This window comes from Synchiropus splendidus, chromosome 3, assembly GCF_027744825.2.
Source record: "Synchiropus splendidus isolate RoL2022-P1 chromosome 3, RoL_Sspl_1.0, whole genome shotgun sequence".
In the NCBI taxonomy this organism is placed as follows: Eukaryota; Metazoa; Chordata; class Actinopteri; order Syngnathiformes; family Callionymidae; genus Synchiropus; species Synchiropus splendidus.
Window position 1 is genome coordinate 23,971,684 of NC_071336.1, and position 14,046 is coordinate 23,985,729.

Sequence of the window (14,046 nt, forward strand, 5' to 3'; positions counted from 1 at the left end):
GGCTCAGCCCAGTTCCAAATAAAAGCCTTGACACCCTCCTCCTGGGACAGACACTCGGCTTCACCAGCTCCCTGGCTGTTTTCCTTGTACTGAATCATCCCTCTTGATTATACGGTATCATGGGCCCCTTGCTGGCTGTCATTACTCATTTACTCCTAAATGATTATGTAGCGCCGGAGCAGACCGCTGCTGTTGTTGCAGCAAAGTGCGGCTCGCTCTCCTCCACCGGCGCAGCCTGACATGGGAGGACTCTCCCCTTCATATTTGATGACTCGTACGACACCATTACGTCTCAGCGAACGGACAGGGTGGAGAGCTTTGACAGGGCGACGTCGCCGGGCGCTTAAAAGCGGCGTTTAACTTCGCCCCGGGCCTTTTAGGAAGGTGTAAGTGACGAGGTGAGGCGCTGGTGCTGAGACCACGGCTCCCCAGCTGTGAGAATGTGAGAGGAACTCTGGCACTCTGTCTTTCCTCACTGTTGGCCTGACGTCCAGAGATGATACACAGTGTTCCTTTGGACGGCCACTCGGAGGAACACCTACATTCCTGCGTGCAATATGTCATGATGGGAGAGGGAGTGCTGCGAGGATGGAGGTGAATTGCTTTGGTGTTCAGGAGGACGAAAGCAGCGTGTGAGATGCACGGCCTGGTTCGCTAGAACAGCCGTAGATTTACAGGCAACAGACCTGTTCAACTGTTGCAGACCGAATTAGACGTTGCATAATGATATTGGTATTTTTTAATCTTGTCAGACAGTTGAAATATGAGTGTACCTCATTTGCATTGGTTTGAGTTCTTCCAAAAATCCCACACTGGCATCGAGCTTCTGTTTAGGGTTAATATTCCTGACTATAAAATCCGAGTGTGAGCTACAGTATATTGATTGAAGCTGTTTACATAGCTACCTGGAATGCTAGCCGTTTGCAACAGGCTTCTCTTCTCTCTTCTTTTCCCAAACACAAACTGCCGCCATTCTTCTCTTCAGTCTGAGCCATGATCCAAAATTAAAACTTCAATCTTAAAACCTTAAGTTTCCGACTCATTCGCATGCCAATACATTCAAAGAAGATGTCGATGTATTAAGAGATCTTTTTTTAAAAATACAACAAAGAATAAAGAAAATTCCATCTGCAAGTCATTTGTCAAAATATCAGAATGCTTTACATTCACAGAGATTTCCATGTGACCAGCAGGAGGAGGTTCTGACTCTGCTTACATGACGGGTTCAAAAGGTCAGGCAGGAGCGGCATCATGGGATATCATGTAGCCGAGGAGTGGGCAGCGTACAGGCGAGGGAAAGAGAGGAGTGGGTGGTCTGCTGATTTTATTCTCAGGTGCAGGAGACAGAAGTGCAACAGAACAACCTCAGGAAGGCGTCTGTTCACGGACCTGTGCAGCGGTGCGTTCACATCCCCGTGTCAGCACATAAAGGCACCGTGTGATGTTGCATGTCCGGGGAGCCGACTGATAAGGAGGAGCCGCTTTTTAGCCGCGTGGCTCCCAAAACCCTCCTGGCCTGAGCGGCGTGAAGACAACAGCATGTCACACCTCCTCACTACAGACCCCCAGCTGGGGCCAAACTTCACACACACATGCTGAATTTGGGAGCCTGAGGGTGCATTCAAGCGTTTACTGACAGAGAGTCGCCAGTGAGGCAGAGCAGCTCAGCAGTGTTCAAAGGTTGGAGTGGTAATGCAGCGAATAGACAACTTAATATTGCAATACCATGTATATATTACACTAATCTGCACGTTAGGTCAAGTAATTTACCAAACAGATGCAAAACAAACCAAAGCATTAAATGATTCCAGAAGCTAGTCATTTCATAAAAATAATGGGGGGGAAAATTATAAAACTGGTGACAGAAATAAAACGGATAAAAATGTATTTTAAACGCAGCAATACAACAGCTGGTCATAAATAAATGTTTTATTCATCAGACATTTGTTCCAGGAAGTTGATATTAAAAATATCAAGAGCACAACAGTTAGCCCAACATGGTGTACAACACTATCGTACACTAATAAAACATCAATAAATTCTGCTATCAGATGTAATCTAATGAAACGTCATCAAAATATAGTTCAAATAAAGATTTAAATCTTGTTATTGTCAACATACACTGAATTTATTTTCGGGTGCTATTTAGCTCAGCTTACACACAAGTTTGAACTGCTTCAGTATTTCAACAGATATTTTTCAGAATCTCCAACATGCAGGCAGCACAACTGAGACTACTTGGCTAAAGAACCAATCTCTGTGCCGTTCATGTTCAGCGTTTTCAACTGTTCCCTAAACTTTTTTGACCTCCCTGTGGTGATCAGTACGAGTCCGGAATGTGGACCCAGTGCTTCTATTCCAAAAGTATCAATTCTCAAACTGAGTGTGAGCATATCTGGGGGTGTTATTAATGGTGATGAGGTCATGGGAGAAAAGTTTTATGGCATTCGGAGTAGCGACTTCCTCACCACCTGCTGCTCACTCTTCTCAAACATCGTCACCAGCGGAGCTCTTGTGTATGCGATCGCGTCTCGGTCAGGAGGTTGTCCGTTGGTGCTGTCGTCAAGGTGCAGCACAGGAAGTCAGTGTTGCTTCGTGTGAGTCTCCGGCGTGAGTCAAGACGTGCCACACCTGTTAGCTTCTCGGCGGAGCGTACAGCTGGCCCTATCACTCAACGACAATCGGAAAATCTCCATGAAGCAGGGGAAGGTTTAAATCACCCCTGCAGCCCACTGCAGCGCAGGATGTGGAGCTGAGCAAGCAGGACCTTCAGTCCAACAGCAGCACTGATGCTCTGCTTTGTTTCTTTTTTAACCCATAGAGTGACTTTTGGGTTTCAAAACAAGCTCTGTCCTCAATCTCTGGCGACCATTGTATGGACAGGTCACCAGTCCATCACAAGATGATGATGTCAGACTTTAAAGTTCCTCCTTCCTTTGATGTCTTGCAGTTTCATGGTGAGCTTTGTTATCTCATGGTATTGGTACAAAACGGTGGTGCTTCAGCTGTGCTCCTGAAAGTATGGTGGTGACCCCTGTGCTAGCTGTGACCCACAAAGGCTGTTCCTCTAATGCCGGTCCGTTTCTTGGCAGTGAAAGAAGACTACATGTCAGACGGTGAGGATGCTGGGAGCACAGACGCCCTGGTGGAGGAGATGCTCCAGCAAGGCGACACCGCCGTCATCTACCCGGAGGCCCCTGAAGAGGAGATGCAGCGCCACGGCACCCCTGAAGCCAGCATCCACGACGAGAACGGTAGGTTCCAACACAGTCCTTTCAAAGTCACCGGAGGTGAATGTCCATCAGCTGGACAGTTTTCCATCTCACAACCATAACCAGAACTGACAAACGTTTTTAAAAACCACATGGCTCAGTCCATGTGACATACAAATGTCACATGACTCCCCATTTGGACAGCAAATGGCCTGACAATTCATCTTCAGCCTTGTCGTCACAAAAGTCCAGCTAAAGTGTTAGAGCTCCTGCACATGCAGGACCACATGCTGAGTGAGTCTTACAGTGCAGGTAGATGGAAGCTATAACTCGATTACTGAAGCACACAGTCGACCCATTACAGCACGTACCGTGCAATTACTCCTCCCCTGGGGTGACTCTCTACCTGCTCATGTCTCACCTCAGGTGTTAACTCCTCCCGTTAACGCCGCTCTCCCGCATCATTACACACACTCTGCAATTTGTTAAGTGCAGCAGCGAGGCCGTTTACAGCCCCGTGGTTTTGGCTGTTACCTGCTATCACTGCAGGAGGGAGGGGGGCGGGGGGGAGGAACGCCAACACCTGAGTAAATTTGTCACGTCTGTGCGAGCGCTGACTCACGGCTACCTGCGATAAGGTGCGTGCGTTTCCATCCGGCGGCCCTCACCTGTCCCCGAAACTTAATACATCACCTGTTAACGCAGAAATGCTTTACCTGTGTGGGAGTCTGGCAACTGAGACCCTCTGTTCATTATGACCAGCCATGCCGTCTCACTTTTACTCACGTCCGAGGCACCTTGACTGTTACAAGTTTGCACGTGTTTATTCTTCACAATTTGAAATACCACAGACAGAATAATCTATAGCTCAGTGTATTGTCCGTCCATGCATTTTTTTAAACACCTATCTAAAAATTATTGTAATTTTATTGTGCATGTTTTTAACACAGGGTATGTATTTTACTTTCAAAAACAATAATCCTTATTATTGGTATATTTGAGGGGAAGGGTTTGAAGTGTTCTTTTCTATCTTAAAACATACTTCCTTACACTTCCTTCATTTACTTTCTTAAAATTCTGACAAATACTGCAGGTTTTTTCACTTAACACGTTTTATGTAATTCATCTATGTATATGAATATGAATAAATATCATCATAAATCTTAATTTTAAATACTAGCTTACTAAAATTTATTACTATTTAAGTGCATAAAAATCTTTTTCTGTGGCCTGTTAACAGAAATACAAACAAAAATATGTTGCCTGTAGTTTTTATTATCATATATATTGCAAATTGTGAAATGTTTTTTTTTTCATTTTTTTAATTTAATTTTATTATTGTTTTTTTCACCAATTATTAGTCGACTACCCATGCATTTCTGTCAGTCAATATATTTAACAAAGGACATAAATCAGTAAATCTAATCTTGACTTACTCTCTCACATTTTGTTTTTCAAAAATATGAATGTATACAATATACATAAATATGTATATTTATAAAACAGCGCTTATAATCTCTCTCCTACATTTCTCTCATCATTGTCTGAGATGCTTCAGAAGTACTTGTCAATATTTTTTACAAATATTTCCACTGACATGAACCAAATATAAAATCATCTTTAGCTAAAATTAAAGCTTTATTTGATTATTTAAATAGTTTATCTTCAAGTTTTTTCCTCACATTGGCCTTTCTTCAAATCACCCCCTCAATATTTTATTCCAAATATCGATTTTTCTCCTAGAGCTACTTTAAAAATGATTCTTAATGCTTGGACTTTCTTCTCACTCTGCTCTGTATGTCACTAACTCCACGATCAGTGAAACAAATGCTCCTAGAACTGGTTAGCTATTGTGTATTGGAATGCAAATGATGCCACAAAAGCGCGGAAGTGGAAATCAAGGATTAGGAGTGGATCATACTGTGCTCACAGGATCTTCAGGAGGTTCATTTCAATATGAAAACCTGACTGTGGACGCGGCTCAGCAGGATGATTAGCGTACCTGGCTGTTGTTTACCTGTGGGGGAGGATCACTTAATGATTAGCGAGCTAGCATTGGAGCGTTACAGTCACATGACCTCACAAGCATCATCATCATCATCAGCGTGGACTCCTCCGCTCCTCCTCAGTCTCACACAGCTCTCTGTTGACTCCACAGGCACTCCTGACTCCTTCTCTCAGCTGCTCACCTGTCCCTACTGTGCGCGCGGCTACAAGCGCTACAGCTCGCTGAAGGAGCACATCAAGTATCGGCACGAGAAGACGGAGGAGTGTTTCAGCTGCCCAGAGTGCACTTACACTTTTGCACACCGGGCTCAACTGGAGAGACACATGACTGCTCATAAGACAGGAAGAGATCCGGTAAGAGCTCCACTCAACCCATCAAATTTTATTTAAAAAAAAATACTAACACATTCTGTTCATCACAAAAATTCTTATTTTCTGTATTGATTGACGACTTTGGTGTTTTGACTCCCTAACCTGATCAATAAACCCGAACTCTTGCCCTGGATTGATTAATGACATTGTGTCATGAATTAGTAGCAGTGCAAAGGTTGTGTTTTCGTTGCCTGCGTCAATGACCGACCCCTCTCTGCTCCCCGACAGAGGCCCATCACACAGTCGGGAGGCAACCGCAAATTCAAGTGCACTGAATGTGACAAGGCGTTCAAGTACAAGCACCACCTAAAGGAGCACCTACGCATCCACAGCGGTGAGTAGACCAGCCCTGTTGCCATGGCAGTTGTCAGTGTGAGCGTGTCTGCGAGTACCTGGGAGTGGCCGAATGTAGCAACGTCCGGACAGAAGTGAGCTGCATGTATGGAAACACGTCGGTTTATATACTCCTTTGAACAAGTGTAGATCTGACATAGTGAAACTTTGAGTCTGGAAAACAAGAGTTGCAACAACATTCATAAATGTTTTTTAAAAAAGAGAAGCCTTAACACGCATGTAAGTCTTACTCCGGTCGGTACCTCCGCCAAGGACGCTATGCTTTTGACAGCATTAGTTTGTATGTCTGTGTTGTTGCTAGCTAGCACCAAGAAGCCTCGGAGTAGCTGCCTACCTTAGTGCTCACCTTAGTCTTGCCTATGTAACTCCCATGACTTACAGAAATGTGTGTCTTGTTCTGCCTTCCAGGAGAGAAACCGTACGAGTGCTCCAACTGCAAGAAGCGCTTCTCCCACTCAGGCTCCTACAGCTCGCACATCAGCAGCAAGAAGTGCATAAGCGTGCTTTCTGTGAACGGCCGGCCACGCTTGGGCAACGCCAAGACCCAGAGCCAAGCTTCCACCCAGAGCCTCACCTCCTCGGGCCTCGTCACCCAGATGAAGGAGAAGCTGGAGCACAGCAAGCCGCTTCAAGAGCAGCTACCCATTAACCAGATCAAGAGCGAGCCGGTGGACTACGACTACAAGCCGTCTGTGATGACGTCGGTTCCTGGCATGAACGGAGGAGTTTTCAACGGCGGGGCCGCCGCTCCCCTGCAGGGCACGGTGCAGGCAGTGGTCCTGCCCACGGTGGGGTTGGTGTCGCCGATCAGCATCAATCTGGCCGACCTGCAGAGTGCTCTCAAAGTGGCGGTGGACGGCAATGTCATTCGCCAGGTGCTGGAAAGCAACACCAAAGGCCAGGGTCAGGCGAACTTGACCACAGGCACTCTCCACCCAACCACGCAGCAACTCATCTCAGCCATCAGTTTGCCAATCGTGGGGCAGGACGGGAATGCAAAAATAATTATCAACTACAGCCTGGATCCCAACCAGGGCCAGCTCACAGCCCAAAACCTTAAGAAGGAATCCGAGCCAATCTCGCTGGCTCAGCTCTCCCCTGACTCCTACAAGTCTCAGAAGCTTCCAGAAGACCTCACAATCAAGGGGCCCAGGCCTGCCGAGACTATAGAAGAGGGAAAGACCACTAAAACCTGCCTCCTGTGCGACAACTGTCCTGCTGGCCTAGAAGCACTTCACGCCCTGAAACACTGCAAGAAGGACGGTCTTCGGCTGAATGGATTAGATAAGTCAGAGTCTGCAGTCGCTGCCCTGCTGTCAGAGGAAGGACTCTGTAATCAGCCCAAGAACCTTCTGTCCCTGCTCAAGGCCTATTTTGCTTTGAACGCGGAGCCCACTAAAGACGAGCTGGCCAAGATCTCTGACTCAGTCAGCCTGCCGACCCACGTGGTCAAGAAGTGGTTTGACAAAATGCAGGAGGGTCAGATATCACTTGGTGCCCCCACCCCTCCTTCCGAGGAAGAGGATACCTGTGATTCTAACGGCGTGGTGTCTCTGATCGCAGGGAATGACATGGCCACGATGAGTCACTGTCTGACCCAGGACAGTCCTACAGAAGCCACCCCAGCCGAGGTCAACGGCGCTCACAGCGCTCCCTCCTCGCCTTCACCACTAAACCTAACAGCCGACGGTCCTGTACCAGCACAGCCGCCGCAGGGTACAGAGGGACCACTAGACCTTTCACTGCCAAAGCCTGACAGGGAGGAGGCTCAGGGTTCGGGCACTAAGACCTCCCTTCACACATCCACTTCCTCCAGCACGACCAATCGCCATGAACCTCTGAACTTAACTTGCATCAAGAAAGAACCATCGCCACTCTCTTCCATGGGGACCAGCCCAGTTGGACTGTACACCAGCCAGCCCAGTGCCAACCCCCTAAATGTTATGACCACTCAGCTTCCCACTCTGGTGGCTATCGCAGACCAGAGCCGTATGCACTGCCTGAGGGCGCTGACCACCACGAACAAACAGACTATTCTGATCCCACAGCTGGCCTACACTTATACTACTTCAGCCAACAGCCCCGCCGGAACCGAGACGCAGGACATCATCCACCTCAACGGAATTAAGGTAAGATGGTTTTATAAGCGTGATCACTTACTACTTTATTGAGTTTGACTGTGTCATATCTATTCTCCCATCAACACTGTCCGTTCAGACTGGAGGAACCGAACATAAGACCCAATACACCCATATACAATACTAGATACTGAACAGAACACCCAAGCGTCATTGAAAACATGGACCGCATGGTAGAAGCCCAACATCTACAACAAACTCATGGCACCACCCCAAAAGGCCAAATCACGTTTCCTAAAGCAGAGACCATCAAAAGTAGAAGGGAACAACAAGAAAAAAGGAAGCACACAACCCCAAAGCAAAGCAAAGTGCAGTTACCTGGATGTAGCTACTGTTCTGAGCCTTATACAGACTTATTGTTTTTCTTTCTGAGGCAGGAGCTTTTATGAACCAAAACATAGTTGAAGAACCTAAAGCGCAACTTCAACATCGGAAGATTAATCTCAACAGACCAAATATCCGACTGCAGAGTCAAGGAACTGTTGTAAAGTCGGCCATTGTGACTGCGCTGAACCATCGTTTCTCTGGGCGATCCGTCACCTCTTCTCGCCGAGATCATTAACTGGTATTGTTAAAGGCCACGTGTATGATAAATAGTCGGGAGTCTAATCAATAAGTCGTGTATAGAAACGTCAGAATCCAGCCCTTTGCAGAAATGATAACCCTGAACAGTTGTTCTCGGTGGCGACACCTAATGGCCCGGTAATGATGGATGTAGATGTTGGGTGTGTGAGTGATCTCCTGTTCTGTCACCCGCTGGACGTGGGGCTGCACTTTACTGCAGAGCTGCGTATTGATCTCCAGGAATCTCTGTGAACGCAGCACGCCATTGATTTATCGCTGTTGTCTCGTACCCGCGTGTTAAGTGGAGTGGCGTGCCTTGTAAAGAAGCGAGGTAGGAATATAATGCGTTGACAAATATTTCCTCTTCCGGCTGGGTGATTATCTTAAAAGTGGTGGGACCTGATATAATTTCATTAGTGGCTGTGAGCGCTGCCATTAGATGGAACAGCGCTGGAAAGAGCAGCGAAAGCAGAGTGAAATTAACAAGGTTGAGTGGGCAAGAAGCAACCGCTGAATCATAGCCTGTTGCTTTTATTAAGGTACTTTGGGGGAAGCCTCTTGTCGAGGCTGCATACAGACTGAACCTGCTGGAGAAATCTTATAAAGAAAAAAGGAGATGAGTCTCATTATTAATGTAATTTTGACTCAACATGGCTAAAGAGAGACTATAGTGTTGCACATCACAAAAATGTTTGTACCATATATTTTTCGGTGTCAAATTTTGCAGCAGTAATATTCAATATTAGCATAAAATAGCACGCAATCTTTAAGACTTTTTTTGTTGTTGTTGCTTTCATTTTCTTCTCTTAAAGATTCTTGTCTGAACATTTGTTTATGTAGGTGTATGGTTTTTTTTTTTACTTTTTTTTTGCATGAACAATATCTAAATAATTTTATCACAACTAGACAACTGCCCCTTTACAACTGCTCCAGTTTTGCCTTCACATTAGGAACAAAAATGTTTTAGTTTGTTATTATTATGAGCAAAGCGAAGGAAAATTCGGAAAATAAAACAATTCAACAAACTGAAAATGAATGATAAAGAAATCGGTGAAATACAGTGTTACCATGTTGTTCTAAAATGCGTAAACATATCAGCATTATTAGCATTGACGCTAAGACTCATTATTTTCACTTCTGAGACACTACCAGTTTGCTGCTGCCATGAAAGGCTCCAGTGTGATCACACACGTCTCAGGTGGAAGTCTTCAGTAAACCAGACCTTCCAGTTGAAAGAGATGCTGGAGAGATGAAAATATTGAGGAAAATATGAAGTGTAACTCATTTAACTGAACTTTTTTTAAAAATGCGAGCATGAAGCTTTAACTCCACAGCGCCACATCACCTCATTTATGAAGTGTCTCTTTGACGTTCACTTTTTTTATAGAAGACGCTTGTGGTCAACACACTGGTTTACAAATCTGGTACCGTTGTGGCGTTTGCCTCCTAAAGCTTTTTGTGTTTTCCTACTCTCCAGGAGGAGAAGCAGGACGCCAGCTTCGAGGGTGTGTCCACCCTGGACGAGCTCAATGACTCAGACTCTGGCCCTCTGAGGAAAAAGATGAAGAAGACGGAGACCGGCATGTACGCTTGTGACCTGTGCGACAAGATCTTCCAGAAGAGCAGCTCGCTGCTCAGACACAAATACGAACACACAGGTAAACACACACTCACACACGCCACACGTAGATACTAACAACAGCCTGGGTCCAGGGAAAGATGAGTCACGAGTGAAAGGGGGATTTTGGTTATAGAAGAGGGTGGACACCTCAATCCTGCAGCGATTACTCAACACGCAGGAGAGGTCGGGGGAACGTAGTGCTGCCAGCTTCCGAGCTGCCAGCTCCGCATGCGAAGGCTGGGAACCCTGCGTCAGGGCCTCTGGTAGTGATTTACTCAGAGGTTGATGACGTCGCAGCAAAGCGCAGGTCAACTCTCCGAGACCGTTTCTTTTTTCTACCAGTTTATGACTCTGATACCGGGCGAGCAACCACAAGCTGAGCTCCAGATGACGTCATCTTAGGTGAAGCTCGCTGTTTCCTGCCTGGATACTGAGCCCTGAAGCTTTGACGCACCGTCTTGTTGTGTTTTGCTTGGATACAACGCTCATTTATGCTTCCAAACATTGATGGACGTGTCCCCGGTGTGTGTCTGCAGGGAAGCGACCTCATGAGTGTGGCATCTGCACCAAGGCTTTCAAACACAAACACCACTTAATCGAGCACATGCGGCTCCACTCGGGGGAGAAGCCGTACCAGTGTGATAAGTGTGGCAAGCGCTTCTCCCACTCAGGCTCCTACTCCCAGCACATGAACCACCGATACTCGTACTGCAAGAAGGAGACGCAGAGTCAAGGCAGGGAGAGCCCAGAGGAGGATGGCGAGGCCCGGGCGGAGCTGGAGGCCCTGATGAGGGTGCAGCACCTGGCTCCCTCCCAGCTGGACCTGGACGAGCGGGGGAGCAGCACCAGAGAGGACGAGGAGAGCGAGGAGTACGAGGAGGAGGAGGAAGGCGTGGTCGACATGGACGAAATCCAAGTGGTGCAGATAGAGGATGACGGAGGAGACGAGGAGGAGGACGGAACAAAAGAGCGGAACGAAGAGGAGAAAATGGAGGAGGAGGCGAAAGCCGACACGCGGCAAGAGGAGGCGAGCGGCGGAGGAGACGAGCCAATGGAGGAGGACGAGAGCGGAAGTAGAACAAACAGCGACGCGCTTTGTAAAGACCAGACGCCTCAGGAGAACGCAGACTGAACGAGGGATCAGACTCCCGCGGGAGACGCAATCAGATTCCTCCTGTTTGGGATGACCAACGGAGATGATGTCTGCTCATTAGTTTCGGTTCACTACTGTGTAAAAAAAAATCCAGGTGTGCCTGAAAAAAAACTGTCCCACAGGAGAACCTTTTTCTTACTGTGACTGAACAAAACCGAAGGAAATGCATTATACGGACTAAGGAAGCTAGAGCCGACACGTTTTAGATAACGTTTGAGTACTAAAACACAGTGGGTCATTTCTTTTTATCAGTGTTACTAATTTTGCCACTCATATTTTAACCTTTAAATGCTGTACAGTTGGGAGATATTTCTATACCTTTTTATTGTCAATGAACATAAAAGAAGAAGTCAGTATTTTATTAAGTTGGAAGGATAACGAAGAAGAATCCTGTGCACTACACGTGGCTTGGTTTACCTTTGCAGTTTTGTTTGTTCTACCCTTCAGTGTTACCGCGCCACAAACATAACAGCGTCACGCTAGCGAGTGTTAGCATTGTATTTTTATTGTGATTGGAGCCTTACGAAGAAAACACACGATTGCACTCTTTTCAGTCATTTAGGCTTCCAGAAATTGTTTTTCTCACTGGAGGGTTCAACATTTTGGGAAGTTAAACACGAGTCTTCACTGTCTATGCAGCAACAAAAGCCGAAGAGAACCTCCTGGTTTTCTGCCATCTTAAAACAAGTTATGCCACTGAACGATTGAAGAAAAATACCGAGTTCTTTATGCACCACCAGAAAAATCTAGTCGATCTAAAGAGAAGTACAGGCCGGTCTGTGGTTCCTGGCATATGTGAGGGTGCTAGATAGCTAACCCAATTGAGGTTCAGCTGACCCTGATTTAGGTTAGATCAGTTGCTTCTGTCATTGCTTGTGCCTCAACAGCTAGATGCATTCTGGGACGTTCTACCTTGCTGAACCACCGACAGCAGTTGACTAGAGGATCTAGGCTTGTTGGCGACCGTGCTATCAAATAAGGTGCTGACTAAGTGTGCGGATTAACTCGCCGTAAACATTTCTATTCATTCAAGGGTTGCGTTTGGTGCGACACGCACTACTACTGTAGGTGGCGCTCGACCGGACAGGTCACTTTTTGGCAGGAAATATCTGACAAATATTTCGCCTGAGAATATAGGGGAAGTTATCCATTGTGAGTACATGGCTTGCTATTCCAGTCTGGACCGTATCGTGGGTGGAAACAGGCTCAAGCGCGCAAGCGTAGCATCAGCTAGCCGCTAGCACCAATGAGCTAGCAGCAGTTCAGAGTGAATGTCATCAATAAGCTCCTCAATTAATTCCTCTGTTTCCCAAAATGTTGAACTCTGTTTTTTCCCCCCTCGCAACACAAACCCCTCTCACTCCGAGCCTTATGCAAAAACGAAACGGAACAAAAGCTAAACATGCATATCTAAAGTGCCATTGAGTCCCGCTGTGGAAGCTCAGCAGCTATAATCAGGTATTGTCAGAGCCCAGATCAACAAGGACGCCGGAACCACTGTTGACTTTGGCTCGCGAGAAGGCGAGAGACTCAAATCTACCGCATGCTGATTTATCGCCAAGGTTTTTACTGCTCACATTTTTGGTTTTTTTGGATGTTGACGAAAAGCCTTCTGAAAGTTCAGTCAGTGCACTTGATTAGTCGCCATAAAAGTCTCTCTTCAGGTAACAAATATGAACCGCAGGAGTTTTATTCAACAATGTTTTTACCAGTCAGTATTATTCTTTTATGTTCTACTTTAGTGTGTTTCTTTCAGCCTCCACAGTATTCCCCCTCTCCGGAAGTCGGTTTAGTCGTAGAGGACTTTTGTATTTATGTCTTTTTTTTTTTTTTTTTTTTTACGTTTCTTCATGGTTATTTATTACACTCTGTAGTGTACAATACTGTAGTGTGAATTAATACAATAATATATTTTAGTATGGAAAAAAAAACATTGAAAGTTAAAGAAGTACTCCTGAATACGAGACTCCGGGCAAACTGAAGTGGTTTTCCTGAAAGTTCCTCGCACCCTGGAAGCCTGAGAATTGGAACCTGTGACCTCTTTTCTTACATTCTCATGTTTTAGTTTAGTTTCCTTTTCCCTCCCCCTTTTACATACGAAGCTACTGAACTTTTGGAAAATAAGTGTATGTCTACTAGCATGAGTGTGCTGTTGTTATGAAGGATGATCCTCAACCACAAAAGCTGTCCTCTTTGCCAAGCCAAAATGTCTTTGTTTTTATTTGTGCCAACTTGTTTCTTTATTTGTCAAGACCATGTCTACTTTTATATGGCCCCGCCCCTTTTAACACCCTCATCTTTTTATATAGTGATCTTATTTGGTTTCGTTCATGTTTTGTTTTTTATGACTCCCCATCTCACAATAAAAATACATCCAATACAACGGCTTCTGATTGAGTTGCTGTTATGACTGTAGTAAAACTGACCGAGGTCTTTTGGGAAAAAATGGACGTAGGCCTTCAACACCAATGCACCTTATTGTTGGTAAAGTCTTTTTCTTTTGACAACTCCAGGACACCAGCAGGCTTAAGTAAAGACTCAATTGAGTTACTTCAAGTCCAAGCATTTTGCAGCAGACAGTGCCTTCTGGTGGCCTCTGAAAATCAGGACACTGTTTCATGAAAC

At 45.9% G+C, this 14,046-nt stretch overlaps 1 protein-coding gene across 2 annotated transcripts in view; it reads left to right on the forward strand.

Annotated features, from left to right (window-relative positions):
• zeb1b (zinc finger E-box binding homeobox 1b) overlaps window positions 1–13,822 on the forward strand; it is a 49,669-nt gene extending 35,847 nt beyond the window's left edge. For both annotated transcript variants that reach the window (XM_053858552.1, XM_053858551.1), the window contains 6 exons: window positions 3,093–3,254; window positions 5,371–5,573; window positions 5,820–5,925; window positions 6,354–8,074; window positions 10,125–10,305; window positions 10,805–13,822. In XM_053858552.1, coding sequence (XP_053714527.1) covers window positions 3,093–3,254; window positions 5,371–5,573; window positions 5,820–5,925; window positions 6,354–8,074; window positions 10,125–10,305; window positions 10,805–11,400 — 2,969 coding nt within the window. In that variant the 3' untranslated portion in view covers window positions 11,401–13,822. The remainder of the gene's footprint in view (window positions 1–3,092; window positions 3,255–5,370; window positions 5,574–5,819; window positions 5,926–6,353; window positions 8,075–10,124; window positions 10,306–10,804) is intronic.
• The last annotated feature ends 224 nt before the right edge of the window (window positions 13,823–14,046 follow it).